Source organism: Gouania willdenowi, chromosome 11 (genome assembly GCF_900634775.1).
Source record: "Gouania willdenowi chromosome 11, fGouWil2.1, whole genome shotgun sequence".
NCBI classification, from domain to species: domain Eukaryota; kingdom Metazoa; phylum Chordata; class Actinopteri; order Blenniiformes; family Gobiesocidae; genus Gouania; species Gouania willdenowi.
The window spans coordinates 4,305,916-4,324,732 of NC_041054.1; the positions used below are offsets into that span (position 1 = coordinate 4,305,916).

Sequence of the window (18,817 nt, forward strand, 5' to 3'; positions counted from 1 at the left end):
ACTCTTGACATTTTAATTTGGTCTATTGTTGCAAAAATGTACGACTTCCCTCTATTGGTTAAGAATGGCTGTTTGTGACGTTTTGGTGGCTTCTTACATCATTAACCAGCACTGTTGGCTCCGCCCCTTCTATAAAACTATCACCTGTGGACTCTCCAATCTGTGGTGAGTAGGTTGGACTGAGAGAATTGTGAATAGAGAAGTATATTGAGAGAGTATTGAGTAGCTAGTTAGCAAAGCACAGATTTTTCTTTAGAGATTATATGGTATAAAATGGGCGTGTCTTAACTGCTCAGGAGCCTCGCCCACAATCTCGGCTTTTTTTTTTTTTATGAATTGCATGCATGGCTTCATGTTTAGGTTGATGGACCTTCTCCTTCTGCAGCACAGGCTTCTCTCACTGCTGGAAATATCCAGATAGATGCTGCTTACTAGCCATTAACCTTCTCCTTCATAGATGTAAATTATAGAGGAAGTTCTGATTTGCAGAGCAAGAAACCAACAGTTACCGACTGATCCAGCGTTGGAGCCTCTCAGCTTTCTGAGACGGGATGAGTGAGAACCTCAGCGTCTGTATCTGGAGGTTTCACTTAAACTGCTGCATGTGGACAAGTACAAACGTAAACGGGTAAACAGATTAGACTTAAAATACATTTTTATTTACAAAGTGAAACAAATGCATGTTAGTAATCGTAAAAAGAATTCTAGCTATTAAAACTAATTTATCCTATGTACATGATAAAACACCTTTAATCAGACTTGGATCATACAATTAAATATAAAATACATGCAAATGATTGACAGATTGAGAATTCAGTCTCCATACACGACACGCCTGAAACCAGTCAGAGCAAACCTTTGAGAGGAACTGGTTTGATAATTCCCAGATTAGTGAACATTCAGTGGTCCAGGAAGCTGAAGATGCTCCTCTGGGAGCTTATTGTTGGCTTGGTGGGTTTGTTCTCTCTGCAGAGCCTCTTCGCTGCTGGGTTCAGGGCCTCCATCGGCCTCTTCTTCACCATCTGAGGATCAAAAACATCCAGAGATAAATACAAAGGGTTAACTTAGTGATATTAAATATGTACAGCTTCTGATTTCATAGGGCAGAGTGGACTTTGGCTCCCCCTTGTGTCCAAATGTCAGATTACATCACAGGCCATAGCCCTATAACCAAGCCTACCAACCAGAAAATTAATAAAATATTAGTCTGTTCACATGACGATCACACCAAATTAACTTTAACAGATTTCTGTTTGCGTGCATTGTTTTTTTTAGAGCGGAGACAAATTGACCACAAAGACAAGCAGACAGTGTTCAGGACAGATAAGGAGCGGAAAACCAAAGAAACATTATTTTTAAACAAGTTCTGAACTAAATGTGTTTCCAAGTAACCTTCAGGGCAGAGATGGGAAACTTATCATGGTAGGGGCCACAAAAATGTGATGATATGATCTGAGGGTCACATTGTAGAATAAAGGCCAGTTTGAACAGGAACAAAAACAAGCTTTCAATATTGTTTTTTGTGCGTTTTTGTTGTCCTCATAAATCTGTTTTTGGAGTAATTTAGTTTATTTTTGCGTATTGTGTGACTGTGTTATTGGGGTCGTTTTGTGTATTTTGTTGTGTTGTTCACTCTCTCATGTTGAGTATATTTCTGTTCTTTTGTGTATTCTGTAAATGTATGCATTTCGGAGTCATTTTGTGTATTTTTCCTGCTATATTGTGTATATTCTCTCATTATGTGTGTTCTTGTATTTTTGTTATTCTGTGTACTTCAGCTGTTTTGTTTTTTGTGAGTTTCTAAAGTCATTCTGTGTATTTCTTTTGGTGTATTGTACATTCACTTTGTATTTTTTATTGTACTTTTGTGTATTATGTATTTTTTGCGTGTTTTATTGAGTCATTTTGTGAAATTTAGCCATTTAGTGTATTCTGTCATTTAGTGTGTTATTGGGAGTGCTTTTGTGTATTTTTCTGTAATTTTGTGTGGTTTTGGAATTATTTTGTGTATTTTTGATGTTACACTGTGTCTAATAACTGATTTTAAGTTTTGTTGCCTTCTTGGGCATTTCTTGTAATTTCAGACCAATCAAAAGCTCAAATAGCTCCTAAAGATGAGTCGGCGTGTGGGCACATCCACTCACTTGTTTCTGGGGAGCGTTTGTCGCTTTTTCATCTTTCTCTGGTGACAGAGTCTGAAACAGGAAGCCACGGCTACTCCTCGGGGCCAGAGGATTTCCCTCTGAAATGGACGCCAGCTTCTGGAGGACGGCTTGGGGCTGACTCAGCAGGGAGCCTCTCCTCATCTGCACAGACAGTCATAATAAACAAAAAACTTAACAAGTTGTCTACGATTAAAGCACTTTTGTCTCTTATTGTGAAATACGTGCAGACTTTGTTCAGAGTTGGTTCTTAGAGCATTAAAATGCTGGTGATGTGATTTTCTTACCAGTGAAGGTCTTTGGAATGGATTGAGAGCTGCTGATGTCTTCTTCTCTGGTGCTGCTGCTGGTGGGTCTGTATTGAACAATTCAACAACTTTAGTTTAGATCAGTGGGCGTCAACACTCATTTTAGTTCAGGGGCCAAATACAAAGCAGTTTGATCTCAAGTGGGCCACAGACTTATGCTGGAAAACGAGTAATTTTAACACTATTGTGCCCTAGTTTACACTTCTACGTATACATGAAATACAAATATATGTAAGAAACCGACCATATCCAAGCAATTAGTGATAGAAATCATTTCCAACAGGATTTTCACTTTAAATTTCCAAGATTTTGTGACCAATTTCTATTCAATTAAAGGAAATGTCATAATTTGAGGAAAATTGAAAGATTTTGTAAGAATTTAGCGATATAAGCATGGGGAAAAGTGTGAACCCCGGCAAATATTGTTGAGTTTCATTTACATGTTTTCATTTTTACTTTCTTCTGTGGGTTGAATTTGATGCTCCAAAGGGTCGGATTTGGCCTCTGGGTCATGTGGTTGACACGTGTGGTTTAAAGGCTGCTCATCCATCACATAAACAACAAACTACACACCGTGTCTGAATGATTCAGTCATTAACGAACGGTAAAAAGAATCAGAAAGGATTTCATTTGCCTGGTACAGTTTTAAAACAGGACCCTAAGCATGTGTTTCTGCCTTCTTTAGGCTCCTGAAAACCTCTGATATCAAACCCACCTTTTTTCTGGAGAGTCCTGGCTGTAAGCTTCTTGGCCAACTTCATGAACTGACTGTCCTCCTCGTCACCGATCCTCTCGTCATCAGCATCCAAATCATCGCTTTTCTTGGTTTTCTGTTCAGACTGTAATAAAAGAAAAAAGACCATTAGCAATACATTCATTTAAAAACAGTGTTGTGTTGTAAAGAGTGGGGGTGAAACTTTAAATCAATAAATAACATACCTGCTCTTTCAGCCACTGCTCTCTCTCCAGTCTCTCCTTTCTCCTCTGGATCTCACTGTGGTCGACGTCGTCATCTTCGTCCCCATCTTCCTCTCCCTCACCTCCTGCTCGATCTGTGATGAATCCATCATCTGGAAAAGCAGTTGAGGGAGAAATTAAAAACGTGAAACACAGGATAAAAAATGTGCAGCAAACTCTGTCGCCTTAAAACAAACTGAAACGACAGATTGACACACAGGCAGTGTGTGAAATCATCCCACTAAGGCCATTTTAGTCCTACCAATATTTTTCCAGCGGAATTGTCGAGCGCGTCCCGGGCCGTCAGTGTGCAGGTCACCGTCTGCGAGGTAGCGCTCCTGATAGAGACGCAGGCGCCGCTTGTCGTCGTCCATTATGTGCTTCCTTAAACACAATTAGAATCAGATAAAAATCCCTCTATTTAAAGAGCTAAGCAGGTGTAAATTATATATGTTTAATAAACTCAGTGACTTTCACTGACATGTGGATCTTGTTGACTTGGTCTTGCAGCTCTTCATCTGAAGGAAGCTCCTCAAGAAGCTCCTCCTCCTCATACTCGCTCCCCAAGTCGTTGTCATCGTCTTCGCTGCCCACGTCGCTCCCCGATAGCTCCGCCTCCGAGTCCAGGTAGTCCGTCAGACGCCTGGAAAACAACCGTTTTATTCAAGCCCATAAATGACTAAATGAGACCACCATCTACTTTCTGGTTTACACTCACATCTTTTTCTTCTTCTTCTTGACTCCTCGGTGTGGTGCAAACACTCCTTGCATCTCCTCTTCTTCGACCTCGTTGTTCTCATCTTCACTGTCATTTTCATCCTCTTCCTCCTCATCGTCACCATCTCCCTCCTGTTCCTGTACACCCACAGTTCTTTTACTATTTCAGTTTTTTGGATCAGGAAAACTCACTAGCTCAGGGTTCTCGCCAGCGCAGTTGAGTGTCGAACCCCTACGCTGCGATTTGGACCCCCCATGCTGTGATGTCGGCCCCCACACTGTGATGTCAACTGGCGTGGGGGGGGGGGGTGCTTTTCTGCTGTTTTCTCCTTTATTAATCAGTACCGTTGTAATAACTGTTGCCCACTTGGGACACAAAAGGGACTTCCATGCGTGTATGGGTTGTTTAAACTCTTATCTGCACAACCGAGAAACGCATACATCGGCCGCACCGTCTATTTACTTACAGACAAACTGCTCCGAGGACCCCTGCAGCCACTTAGCTGCCCCGATGTTGCCTACGTGCATTCTAAGCTTTGTAACCCATAATTACCGTCCAATATAAATAGCGTGCTTCATAATCTAAACAAAAACAGTCAACTAAATTAAACAAAAGGAAAATGGAAAATGAATGAGTTGGGGTAGCCCTCGTGTCCATAATAATCCCAATATTACTGCGGATCCCACATAAATACCAAATCTAAATTTGAAAAAGAAAACATTGTCTTTGGTTCTGGCGCAAGGAACAACTCGGAAAATGGAGAACAATGTAATTAACACCAATTTGTGCGTTTCTGTTTATACCACGTCGCCCCTGCCCAGGCAATGTGTTAAAAGAATGTAATCAATACCATTATTTTGTCCCGACACACGGGCAGCTTCTTCTTTGCTGTCCTATTTCTTATTTACCGATGCAAATTAGCGCCATGGTATACATGACTAGCACGACTCTCATTGGCCGACAACTTGGCGGGCTGAGCCCTGGAGTTTTTAAGCCAAAGCGTGTCTTCGAATCAGTTTATCAAGAAAGTGTTATTTCTTGTCTACACAGTGTCTGAATATGTATTTGTTGAGGATCTATACCAAGCATGAGTAACTCTAACTCCGTTCATCACGATCATTTAAAATGACTTTTTTGCTTTACAGTAAGGCTGTAACAAAGGTTAAAAAAAAAAAATAAAAAAAAATCTTTATCTTTACAAAATGTGTCCCTACAAAAGCAGGAAACAGTGTTTCAGAGGGCTATTAATTTTAACTTTTTTGGGGATGGATGCCCCTGGACCCCTTACAACACTCACATGCCTGTGCCTCTAAACGATCCCCTACGCTGTGAAAAGTTCCTTGTGAGAACCATGCTAGCTCATGAAGACTGAAGCCTTTACCTTTAAAACCAATTCATCTTTTATTACCTGGTCACTTTCAACATCGGACAGAAGGTGAAACTCGCAGTCTTCCTCTTCTTCCTGTGGCTCCTCCTCCTCTTCCTCAGGCTTCTTTTCACTTTAAATGGAAACAAAATGAATAATTATCATTTGTATTTTCAACAGACAATGACCTATCATGCATTGCAGTATAATATTTAGGCTTTGGGATGATTAAACCTTTACCTGTGAGGTGTGGGTGAAGTCAGGTGGGCTGATCCTGAAATTAATAGAAAAGGAATCAAATGTGCTTTTAATGTTTCCACGGTTATGATTTTATATTATGAAATAAAAATGTCTCCCTCTCACCTTGACTGGAGAATTTCCCTGAACAAAGCCCCAGCAGCTGATCCATAGTGTTGTCAGAGTCCTCATCCTCCCGTTGCTCTTCATCTTTCTTCTTCTCCGACTCTTCTTCACTCGCCTGAGTCTGAGGAAACGTCCCCGAGCACAGGCCGAGCAGCTCATTCTCCTCACTGTCCCCGAGCTCTCCTACCCGACCGGAGCTGCTGTCCGACGTCCGAAAAACCCCGGAGCACAACCCCAGGAGCTCCCCCATGTTGGCGTCCATTGCGTTTTCATCCAGGCTCTCCAGGACCAGCTGCCTCTTGTGGGACGCCGCCGCCCCAGGACGGGGGCCCACGTTCAGGAAGCCGTCCGCATCCAGCAGCTGGGAGTGGGCGTCGTCGTCCAGAGAGAAGTGGCCCTGGGAGTCCCCTCCCAGTCCAGGACCTGAGACAGCTCCCACTAGTGTTCCAGAGTCCGTGTTGGGGGACAGAGGGGCGTACAGGTCTTGGGAGTCTTCGACAGGAAGGCAAAGTGAGCGCTCGGAGAGTTTTCCAGAACTCTAATATGGACAAGAAAAGAAAGAAAAATGATTACACACAAAGTGCATGATGTTGGTTATTGGTTAGTGTTTCTCAAAGTGTGGGGTGCACCCCCTGGTGGGGAATGGAGGTATGACAGGTGGGGCACAACAAGTAATGAAGTAAAAATACTTTGTTACTGTATTTAAAGTGGTTTTTTCTGGTATCTGTTCTTAACTAGAGTATTTATTTTAGGGCGACTTTTAACTTTTATTCCAGATATTAAAAGATTTTATATTTTTCCATGTACCAGTATTCTACAAGTTCTTCAAAAAAAAAAAAATATTGTGGAATTTGCTAGTTTAAAAAGCCTGTCTTATTATTGAAGGGACAGTTATTTTACTTTTTTACTTAAGTACATTTAGTAGAATGTACTTTTACATTTACCAGAGTCATTGTTCATTCAAGTATCTATACTTTTACTTGAGTACTGAAGACTAGTACTTATGACAGGTGGGGTGCGACAAACAGGAGGAAATTTTCAATTTCATGCCAATCTTAAAAACCTTTTTTCATTGACAATAAAGATCATTAACACTAAACACACAGAGTAATTATGAGAAGCCTGAAGATACAGCATAGACTAAAATAACATTAAATTATTAGACTCCATTAGAACTAAAGTGCAACTAAAAGTGCAAGAATAATGATCTACGTCAGCATGCACTTCACACGGAGCGGAACAATAAACAAACTTTCAATAGCTGACTTAAAAATAAAAGGTTTTTGTTTACTTAAACTTTCTGGTTATTACCTGTATTTTTTTACAATTGCACTTTTAAATGATTAGTTTAATTTAGTTTTTATATTTTGGTTTAATTATGACATAGGTTACTTGCATTATGAAACATGAAGTTATTTGTTCCCCTTCAGTTCATTTCATACTTGCTCTGAATTTCCGTTTTTGTTTTCTACTGCACTCTTACATTTGTTTTTTCATGCAGAAAATTTGTTTGATTTTGTCTTTGAAATATTATGAAATATGATGTTACCTGTTCATTCTCTGTTTGTTCAATAAATCTGAAAATGTGTGATAAGTCAGGGGGCGGGGCAATGAGTGCAGCATCATTGATCTCACCTTTGAGGCCGAGCCGAGGAAGCTGGACCTAAACAGACACGGCGAAGGAGAGCGGAACATGGAGTAGTTGGCCACGCCTCTTCCTGTGCAGCGCTGGTTACTGATTGGCTGGTAGGATGTGATCATGGATCCAGCCAAGTCAAAGCTGCTGTTGTGACTGTTGTCCTTCACCAATGACAGACAGTCATCGTCCTCTGGAGACGAGACAGATGGAGATGATGAGTGATCACAACATCTGGGCACGGGCTACAAGCTAACAGCTAACAGCATATTACACACCTGTTCTATTGCCGCTGTCCTGTCCCGGGGGGGGAAACCTTCTCACACCATCACTAAATAACAAACAGAACATCAGTGTCAAACCCAGACATAGAAAACAATAATAATGTTCTTTTTTCCAACCTTATTTTTGTCGTGACCCCATTTTTATATCCAGAGACATTTCTTCTCTTTAATTAGTTTTTTTGATCATGTTCATTATACTGAGTTACAAATACAGAGTAGCCAGTAGAAGAAAAAAAACAATATATATATATATATATATATATATATATATATATATATATATATATATAAAAAAATATTAAAAAAATAATATGTATTTATAAAATTGTATTATTACTAGACATTTCAGGTGACACCACATGGGGTCACGACCCCAAGGTTGAAAAGCCCTGATATTCTATATTTGACTTTCATACACACACTGACCCTGTGCGAGAACAGGAGCTTCCAGGGAACAGCAGGAGGGTCCCGTCTGTGTTAACCAGGTCAGGGACCGGCGAGGGCCCGCAGAGCCTCACAGAGGAGGGACTCTGGACGCTCTGCACCATGCTGCCCTCCTCATCCTCACGCTCTTTCTCCACCTCATCACCATCACCTCCTCCCAGTAGGTCCTCCACACCCTGTCAGGCAGAACATCATCATAAATGTGAGCAGCAAAAAATGCAGAACTCAGCAGCAAGAAGAAAACTAGACTTTAAAAAAAAAAAAAATATATATATACCTCTTCTATCTCCGACTCGTCTGTCAGATCTTCCTCTTCCTCTTCCTCATCCCCACAGTCTTCGTTGTCAAGTCGATTCAGTTCTGCTTTCCGTGCCCTCTCCTCTTTTCTGCTCTGAGCCATGGCGAGCTCAAGGCGCTGCTTCAGCGTCAGTAGCTTCTCTCCTACACACAAACACAAAGTTCAGACTTTGGTTAGAAATCACAGCACAAGCAATCTTTAGAAAACTAATGATCACACGTTCACGTTTTCCTGAGGATTCCCACCTGGTTTGGCGACCACCTGCTCCTCTGCTCCCTCTTTAACTGTGACCGTCAAAGCCTCCGCGTGCAGCTCCTCCCGACCAGAAGGGGTGCTGTCTTTGCGGATGATGCTTAGCTGCATCGTGCGCTCTCCCTGAGGACGTGTGGGCGCGTGAACGTGTTTGAGGTAACGTTTCTTCAGAGCTTCCAGACCTGCGTGGAGATAAATGATCCCAATGAGCTGACAAAGACAGACTTTGACCAGATGGACCATTAAATGAGTAAAAAAAATAATAATAATGATTCGAACTTTGTTAAAAAATCTGGTCGAAAGGATCCAAATCAACAGATTGTAAATGGGTTATAACGTTATTTTTATTGTATCAAATAAGAAAACTCAGTACTTTAAGATATTCATTTTTATTAATTAAAACTGTTTGGTCTGATTCTCTACAATCACCTGTAACCAGTTTTTTTTAATTTATTTTAAGTAATCAGCTCAGATTCTGGATAACGGATTAGATCAAATCTTGGTTTTGATCTGGTTTTGGGTTTTTCAGAACTTTTTAGTAGGATTGGGATCACTTTGACCCCCAAAAATCTGGATTAAACTGATCTCATCTGTAGGTGGATTCTGGATTTCAGGCTCAAAATGAAATGAAACTCTAAAAGTGGATCAAATAATACCATATTTAGACCATGCACTATAGCCTACAAGATATTCAATTTATTCACAAGGTTTTAATTTAATTTGTTCATCTGTCAGGCTACAGTGATTAGGTAAACTATAACAGAATAGGCCTACAGCAAAGTAGGAAGAGTTTGGCCTCACAGAATAAACCACCAAACAACGGTCAATATTGATCACAAATAATATATTTAATTCTGTCACTATTTGATGTATATTCATCACAATCAGTTGTATTTTTCTTTTGATTTTAGATAATGATGCATGCAATAATAAAACAGGATAATAAAGCAATGGCATCACTGGTTTTTGAAATCCAAATCAGAAATGGTGATCAAACAAAGATGAGCACTGGTTAATAAGGCTGGGCAAAAAAAAAAAAAAAAAAAAAATAAATCAATTTAATCCGTTTATCGAATTTTGTAGATAAAAATTGCAAATTCAATGTTTTTTTGTTTTTTTTAACATTTTTTTAAATTTTGTAATTTTTTTCCCCCACCACAGTTTTTTCAGACTTTTTCGCATTCCGTCCTTATGGGTTACCGTAGCGCGATGTGAGCCAGCCCCCTCTTTGTTTACCCTATGAGAAGGATATATGTGTGCCACATGCATGTTTAATGTTTTATTCACACTATGCTGAGATGCTAAGGGAAGAGTTTTTTTTTTTTTTAATGTAATGTTATAAAAATATGTAGTCATCTGATTTCTTAATCAGAAAATTTCAGCTACTGTGAAGGCGCTGTTGCACTTTTGCTTAAACCTGGGCTAAAGCTTGAAATAGTTGAATGACAGTCTCATTTACTTTTTATTTTGGGATTGTTTTATGCATTTTAACTCTTGAGGACAATCACAGCAACAAAGTTGCACTTTTGGCAATATATCTGATGTCTGCAGTCATTTTTACGAGCATTGAAAAAAAAGAAAAATAACTAAATAAATAAATCAATTGAAATTCAAATTTATTTTTAAAAAATCTGAGATTTTTTTTTAAAGGCAAAAGCGCCCAGATCTAGTGGTAATCTAGATTTGGTGATCCCGAAAAGTCTCTATCCTGATCATATTGATCCAATCCAATGTTGCTTTAAAAAACAGGATTAAACCCTATTGAAAAACCATAGTCACACGAGCTGCAAGACAAGGTTTATACTGTTAAAAACCACATGCAAGCCCATCTTAAAAAAAGAAGCCCAGAAATCACAAGCTCCTATTCTGTAACGTTATGCCACACTGACAGTTTCATGTTCTCTATACAAGCCTGAAGCAGGATTTGGTCACGCCCAGTTAACTGATGCATCCAGAGATCACGTGGACGAGGGTTTTTCCACTCACCGTTGTTGATCTGTGGCTCGAGCTGAACAAAAGCTCCGTCATCTGGACACAGTTTGGCGACTGGTGGCGGGTTCAGTCCCAGCTCCTTCAGTCTGGCTAGTTTGTCCTTCTTTAGCTTTCCACCGTGCCGCGCTGACGGCTCTGCACCACCGGCCTGAGGGGCGCCAGGCTCTGTCAAAGTCCTTAATTCTTTCTCTTCAGGTGTTATTTCTTTGCGGATGTGTTCTTCAGTTGCAGGCAACGTTTCCTCTCTTAATTCCGAAGGTTTCCCCACCGTCTCCTCTGTGATGGAGTCCTGCAGACTCTCAGAGAGGAAAAGCATCGGGCCCGATTCTGGCTCGGCATCTGAAGTCTGTGTATTTTCTCTGGTTTGATCCGTGGTCTCCTGCTGTGGTGAGGAAGTGGCTGTCGGCTGAAGTAAGGGCTGCACCTGAGCCATCGACAGATCCAAAGAAGACGGTGGGTCAGGGTCTATTGGAGGAAGTTGGGGATCACTTCCTGGGTTTGGAGGAAGAGCTACAGGTGTCTCCTTTAACATCTCAGAATACTTGGTTGATCTGGGGAAAGAAAGGGTATTTTTTAATAACTGTGCAACATTTTTGAAATGGTAAGGTGAATCATCTTGACCTGAGGACTGATTGGCCCTCATTTATCAACCTTGCATGAAAACGGGTGCAAATCAGAGTTCACATTGTGTCGTACAGTAGGACCATCGTGTGATTCATGAAACATTCATATTAGACCAATCCCAGCCTACAAATAATCAGGTGTCGAATGCGGCGGCTGAAATTGATCATCATTGACTTATTACGTCCTTAGTCCTGTTTCGGAGGCCCCGCCCACTGAGGTCAAACAAGAAAATAAGCTTATTTCACAAGATTAAAATCAGCCTCCTCACATCTTAGGCGGAGTAAAACAAAGATGTCGTTATTGAACATGTGAAAATTGGAATTAAAAAAAGCGCATTTAAACGCTTAATCAGCTACCGAGCAGGTGACGTCTGCCCCCCTGTGTGCGGCGCGAGCAACTTCACAACAGAGATCCTGGACGTTTATATCTGCCTCAGTCCACACGATTTAGGCAGTAAATATCACATTAAAAAAGATCGATTGAAATGGTTTTAAAATGCCTAAATGTTGTCCCTTGTCTGTGTTTATTACGCCATCAGCCGATTTCACCTAGAATTCATCACATTACTGCAGCACATTTGTAAAAATTTAAGGAACTATTTACATTTAAAAGCATGAATAAGGTCATATTTGCTTTACAGCCCCCAGTGATATGCTGTATGGAGAAATTAGGACCTTATTCTCCAAGACAGAACATAACAGCGCATCCCGGTTGCGTGTGTGCACTGGGTGAACCTATGCGCTCCTGCTCTGGAGCAGACTTTATTATTGGGGTCATTAGGAATTCCAAAAAAGTGGTATCAGTAATAAGGTCATTCTATTTAAAAATCTGTTTTGATCTGTTCTGAATGTATGTCTGCATACACTTAAATGACTGCTGAGGCTTGTTTAACACCTTATTTTCAGTCTCAGTCAGATCAGGCTGTGCTGCATCACAAATCCACACACTCAGATTTGCGTACACAAGGTCAGACCTGACGTGACATCTGATCATAGCGTACACTCACGTTAGAACTGAAATACTGAAGCTTGCGTGAATATGCTCGAACGCTCAGATCTGAACGGTTGATAAATGAGGGCCAATGTGTGTTGGGTGCGGGTTGTGTTCGTCGGTGTCGGTGTGTGCGTTGAACAGGCAACCAATCAAGATATAAAACTAAACCTGCACCAAAACAAAGCACACCCTGTTTCTGACTTCCCTTTGCTAAACTGTCTGTTGTGTTTTTATTTACTTAAGCAGCGCCATGGCAGGACCTTCTGGTCTGGCTCGCTTCTTAAAGAACTGGTCGAGGGTTTTAGGTTGGGGGATGTGGTACGGCAGTCCGAGGGAAGACTCTACAAAGACAGAAGGGGGGGGGGGGGGGGGGGGGGAATGTCAGCAACGGAATCTGAGGCGAAAACATTTAGAAGACATAAATGATGGTCTACAATTATTGATCCTTTATGTTTTTTAAAGCTAAAGACACTGACCTCTGACCAGCCTCTGTGAGTCACTGTGGAGCTGCTTTATTGCCTCTTTGCTGGCTCGTGCAGCCTTCCTCTCCTAATGACAAAAGAGAAAAAAAACAGCATTTGGGCTCTTCAATTAAAGTGTTTCTGCACATCATTACAGAACCATGCAAGCCCTATAGCACAGTTCTAATGGATTGATTTATCTGGTCCTTGGTATCTCTACAAGCAGCTTTGAGGTTGAGTTAAAATGTTTCTACACAAATGTGTCACATTTCTTTCCAAATAAAGTCCAAAAATTAAAAAGCTCAGTAAAGGATTGTCAATAATGTTAAAGGTTTATAGCAATCATGAGAAACTGTGTGGGGCTGCTTACTGTACGTTGGGGTTTCTCAGGCACTTCATCATAATCGTTCATTCCATCGTCATTCAGAAGTGGATCCTGGAAAAAAATTGTAAATATAAATACAGCACAATCAGAACTAAAACATTTCACAGAAGAGCATTTTTTTGTGTCTTCTTTCATACTTTGTGTTTTTTCATCTTCTGCTTAATTGAGGCTCGAATGGCATCCAGAGACTCCTCTTCCTCATTTTCTTCATCATCCAGTCCAGTGTCAAACAGGTCCGGGTCACCTAGCAGGCATCCGCTGTCATTCAGAGGCAGAGGGAGAGGCAGAGGGAGCGCAGGGTCCTGAGGAAGTAATTAAATGTATGTTTAGTGTGAGTTGTAAACTGTTAAGTATATTATGAAACTTTTTTTAAGAGCGAACCTCAGCCCGTTCAGAGCGTCTGTCCTTTTTCTTCAGTTTTTCCACCGCTTTGCTTCGCTTCTCCTTCTTCTGCTGATGCCTCTTGCTTTTCTCTCTCATCTCTTCTTTCTCTGGCTTCACTTTTTTCTTCCTCTCCTCCGTCTCTCCACTCTCCTCTAGCTCGCTGCCGTCGCTGTCGACGGGCGCTCGGCTTATTCTCCTGCACTTCTGCGTTCCTTTTGCCGTCGCCTGGACGTCCCCGATGTCTGCGTCGTCTCTGCTGGAGTCAGAGAGCACCAGTGCGTCTGCCATGTGTGCGCTGCTCTCTGCTGCTGCCTCTTCCTCCTCACTGTCGCTGTCTCTGATGGCGTTTCTGTGGGTCTTTCTGTGAACTGTGATGGCTTCATCGTCGTCGTCAGACTCTGCAGTAGAAACACATGCAAAATGATGATCCATTGTTCTATGAATCTGTGTTTATTATAATTTAATTTTAATTAATTTTAGTATAATTTATTTATCTGAATAATATCCAGTGTTATGCAGGATGTTGAGTATTATTTGTGCCATAGTATATAGTCATCTTAAAGATGTAAATTATTGTGACCAAAAATGGTAGAAAACTACTGAAATTGGTTAAAAGTTGCAAATGAGAGTGGCCATAAACAGATAGAAAGTGTCAATATTGGCTTAAATGTGGCAGAAATGGAGGGAGGAGGTAATGTAATTTGAAAAGTAGGAACAATTAGTTTAATATGGAAAATAATGGGCACGAAAAATCGTGGGATAAAATTGGCAAAGATTAGAATGAAAAATAGTGAAAAGAGGCTAAAAGTGACAATAATGGGTCAACCTGTGCGACATTAGGTAGGAAAAGTGGTGGAAAGGGTTTAAAAGTGCAGAAAACCTCTTAAAAGTGAGAAAAGGGAGCAAAAATATTACAAGAAAATGTGATGAAAATAGGTAAAAATATGGCATGTTTGCTGGAGTTGCAGAAAAAGGGCCAAAATAAGAAAAAATTGGCTCAAATTTTTGATAGCATCTAGCTATTCCCTTCCGTGACCCCAAATGTGGTCCTGGCCCCAAGGTGGAGAACCCCTACTCTAATCTAAAGTATGGGTACCTTTGTATAAACTACTCCCTTAATCCTGGTGTCTTTCTGTTTAGAACAAGGTTCTCTCAGTTGACTTCAAAACATGGGAACTTCTTCTTTCTTTTACCTAGAATGTCCTCGTTCTTCTTGGATATTTGTGTTCCCACGTCCTCGGCTGGAGAGCCCATCCCACTGTCCGAGTCACTCTCTGAAGCAGGCTGGAGCCCCTCAATCTGCACACGTCACATGGAGATATAATGTTAATGTAGAACACACAGCACAACCCCAATCAGGCTCAATATACAGCAGAGGCATATTGGACATAACACAGAAAAAATAAATAAAAACATTTTTTAAAAAATGAAATAAAATCAATCAACAAACATCCTCAGCAGATTAAATTACAAAAATTAGTCTAACATAAAGTCGTCTTCACTTCCTACATTCATCACAAGCCTGGACTTTCAATGACTCTTTTGATAATGGTTAAATCAACTCATGATTTCCTAGGGCTGGGCAATATATCGTGATTCAAGATATGAGTTTTTTAACTTGTTTTTACTTATACAATCAATCAGTACAAATCACATCTTAAAAGTATTTAATATTATTCATAAAGTACAGCCAAACAGTGTCTTTCATTACAACTTTTCCATATTCCGGCGATATAAATTCTATAGCTTATTTTGTATTGAAGTACTTCAAGAAACAAAGAATATTTTTTAACAAGTTAAGCCAATTTGTACTTATTTTTACATTTTTTCTGCAAGTACACCTAACTTGCCATATTTTTCTTGCCATTTTTTGTTCATTTTAATACATTTTTGCTACATCACTCCAATTTGTGACACTTCATCAAATTCCAATGACTTTTCTGCAAGTTTTTTTTTTTTACTTTTACGACATGTTGGGCACTTAAACACTTTCCACCACTGTTCCCACCTAAAGTTGCTCGTTTTAGGAGTGGCTGCTTTCCTTACTTTTCAGAACAGCATGAAAAGCACAGTTTGATTGATTACTGGGTGCGTCCTAACTGAGACCTTCACCTAAACAAGCCACACTACAGAACGCACTCACACGTGCTGTCCCTTAAAGAAGAAAAAGCCAAAAGTGGCACATATTGTGCAGCTTTTGTTAAGACTGTATTAAGTTAAAAAAAATAATCGAGATTTATATTGTATATTGCGATTTTGAGAAAAAAATATTGAGATTTGAGTTTTGGTCCATTTTGACCAGCCCTATGATTTCCTAATTGAACTTTAAAAATCCAACCACTAAATGTAGTCACCAGTAATGACATTAACAGTCTAAACACATGGTTTAATGCTATTTTAGTGCATGCAATCAGGATTCCCTAATATCAACTCTAATCATCAATTAAAACTAAGTTCATACTGTGTCCTTATATATATATCCTGTACATGTTAACCTGACAGCTTCTTGATTATTGTAGATATCTGTATTATATTTGTACATTTGAATTATTATTTTTTTTATCTCATCCTTTTAATTGTTTCTACTGTAATGTGTGCACTTTTATTTAATCCTTACAGTCTTTTACTTAATTATGTAAACTTTCTTTTTTCTTATTTTCTTTGTTTAGTTTTTATTTTGTTCATTTGTAACATTTCTTGAGCCTCTGTGACAAATATTTTCCCACCGAGATAAATAAAGTATTTCTGATTCTGATGTTTTAGTACAATATACATGTTTATTTTTTAATTTTGTACATGTTCAGATGATAGATAAAACTGCTTATTTCATTGTTCCAGCACGTTATAAAGACGCAGAATAAATATTATACAGTATATATATTTTTAATAACACTTAGCAGTGACGACAAATGACTGTTGAGTGGCGCCTTGTAATAGTTTAAACAATGAGCACAACAGCGCTACAGCTCACATAGGACCACTATATACGGTTTATTTACACATCAAAAGCTTTAACATGTTCAAGTGAGAGATATTATGAAGAAAACACTTATATTCTATATTTAATCAACTAATCAATTGTCATCATAAAGTCCAGAACCGTAAAAACTCTCAACAGTAGCTGGCTAAACCTAACCTAGCCTGCGTGCTAAGAGGCTAAGGCTAACTTTTGGATCAGTTCTATGCCCTTACTCCGTTACTGTGGCATTTTCTCAACGATAACACACAGGTGAAACTACATATGTGAATCTGTAGGTGCCAGATTACACAACAACCTATGTTTAACATGTTTTATAGTCACCTGCTGTTGGGACAGAACTAGGCTCATCTCTGTCCGCCGCTTCCTCAACGACACGGAGAGATGAAACCGCTCCAGCTAGTCCACACAGGAGTCAAAAATAGGAATCAACCTCGGAAAAATATTAAATCTTGCTTTTAATCCGCATGTATGTGTGGCCAAGCTTCAACCGAGCCCTCTCCTCCCGCCTGTTCAACACAGCCGAGCCCAAGATTTGAGCATTCGCGCGCCGTGACAGCTGGCCCGCGGAATTGCAACAACCAGACGTCAATCAAGCTCTTCTCGGTCTTCTATTGGTCAGAATGAAGGTTTTGGACCCGCCTTGTTATACGTCACAAGGAAGTGGAAACTAGTTTTTGGCACCAAAATCGTCCATAATAATAATAATAATAATAATAATAATAAAAAAATTAAAATTAAAATTAAAATTAAAATTAAAATTAAAATTAAAATTAAAATTAAAATTAAAATTAAAATTAAAATGCATATATAGAAATAGATAAATTCATTTATTGTCATTGCACATTGTTATACAATTACATTTTATTTGATAGCTCTTATTGGTGACAGCAGCAAACATTTACGATGATATTCGTTTTAGAAAATAATATATACTGTATATATATTTACCCTTTACCATTAAATTATCACACCATCCACTGACATATTTAAATCCTGCCTAAAAACACATCTATTCTCTTTATCCCCAAATTCTCACTTCGGGACCCCTGTCATTGTAGATTTTACTGGGTTTTATTACATCTGTGTGTATAATTTACAGCATTGTATTACTGTTTTCCTTTGTTATTTTTTGTTGTAAAGCAGTTTGAGCAACGACTTTTTTTTTTTTTTTAATGTGCTCTATAAATAATTAACTTTAACTTGACTTGACTTAAATTAGGCCATTAAAAAAAAAAATCAGAGCAGTATTTATTATTTTACCACTTTCAATTTATCTTAAGTCGAGCAACCCATCCCAAAGCTATATAAATTAGGTTAAATTAAGATCAATAAATGTATAAATCATTTGATAACATATGTCTTGTGCATTACTCATGCCTCAAGTACAGAACAAAGAAATGTAGAATGTAAATAGTAAATAAACTGAAGTGCATTGTGATAGCGGAATTGAATATGATACAAAAATAAATATATAATAAAATAATTGGTAAACTATGTGTTACATGATTAAATAATATAGAATTTTATTCATGGTTTAAATAACTTTTTGCAGGTTAATTTTGAGTTTCTGCGTTTTTGTGTAGACTTGTTCATTGTTTAATAGCATTTAAGTGGAGGCTTCAAATTAGTTCTTTGAGCTTTCTGTCACTTCCTGCACTGTATATCAATCTATTTCTGTGATATTGTATACTGTTTTTAATTGTGAAAAATAAATAAATATCAATACATAAAAGTGTAGATGAGCTTAAAAAAACTGTTGTAAAACTAATTTAAAAAGCTAAATGTATTTTACCTGTTTATGCTCAGTGTAGCTGCAATATATTTGCATGACTATTTAATGTAGATTGGTAGGACAGGTAAAGGCCAACAACATGACCTCATGGCTTTGTTACTGGTCTGAGTCACTAATGCTAATTAAATGCTCGACAACGAGTCACTGAGCCCTGAGACAAAACAATTCTTGTGTAAATTTATCACCTTTACTCTATAAGGTTGTTAAACTTTAAACAGTGCCCCACTACCAACTTTATTTATTTTAAAATTCCCAGGGAGCAAGACACTTAAAAAAAAAAAAAAGAATAAATAAATAATAAAATTTCTATGAAATATGTTCTCAAAAAGCTGCTATTTTAAGCATTTACAAGTAGATATATCTATTATATAATATAACAATATATCATAATGTTACCATTATGTAATAAGCCTACAGG

The 18,817-nt window shown here is 38.9% G+C and overlaps 1 protein-coding gene across 1 annotated transcript; it reads right to left on the reverse strand.

Moving 5' to 3' along the window:
* Positions 1 to 637: 637 nt before the first annotated feature.
* clspn (claspin) lies at positions 638 to 17,164 on the reverse strand. Its single transcript, XM_028461163.1, has 24 exons — positions 16,929 to 17,164; positions 14,821 to 14,926; positions 13,625 to 14,025; positions 13,381 to 13,545; positions 13,229 to 13,294; positions 12,874 to 12,946; positions 12,636 to 12,738; positions 10,775 to 11,331; positions 8,782 to 8,970; positions 8,516 to 8,679; positions 8,221 to 8,414; positions 7,789 to 7,841; positions 7,510 to 7,703; positions 5,875 to 6,412; positions 5,752 to 5,785; positions 5,554 to 5,644; positions 4,146 to 4,282; positions 3,909 to 4,070; positions 3,690 to 3,811; positions 3,410 to 3,540; positions 3,186 to 3,309; positions 2,450 to 2,517; positions 2,145 to 2,306; positions 638 to 1,022 (listed from the first exon to the last, which is right to left on the reverse strand). The coding sequence occupies exons 1-24, from the start codon at positions 16,953 to 16,955 to the stop codon at positions 900 to 902; spliced, it is 3,984 nt and encodes a 1,327-aa protein (XP_028316964.1). The 5' UTR covers positions 16,956 to 17,164; the 3' UTR covers positions 638 to 899.
* Between the last annotated feature and the right edge of the window lie 1,653 nt (positions 17,165 to 18,817).

Bases quoted from the DNA above. Each gene is read 5' to 3' on its own strand.
- clspn (XM_028461163.1), bottom strand. From the start codon at position 16,955: ATGAGCCTAGTTCTGTCCCAACAGCAG. The intron at 7,842-8,220 runs GTCAGTGTGTGT...TTTGTTATTTAG, and splicing joins AGCTCCTGTTCTCGCACAGG to TGATGGTGTGAGAAGGTTTC. The intron at 3,541-3,689 runs GTAGGACTAAAA...CTGCTTTTCCAG, and splicing joins ATTCCGCTGGAAAAATATTG to ATGATGGATTCATCACAGAT.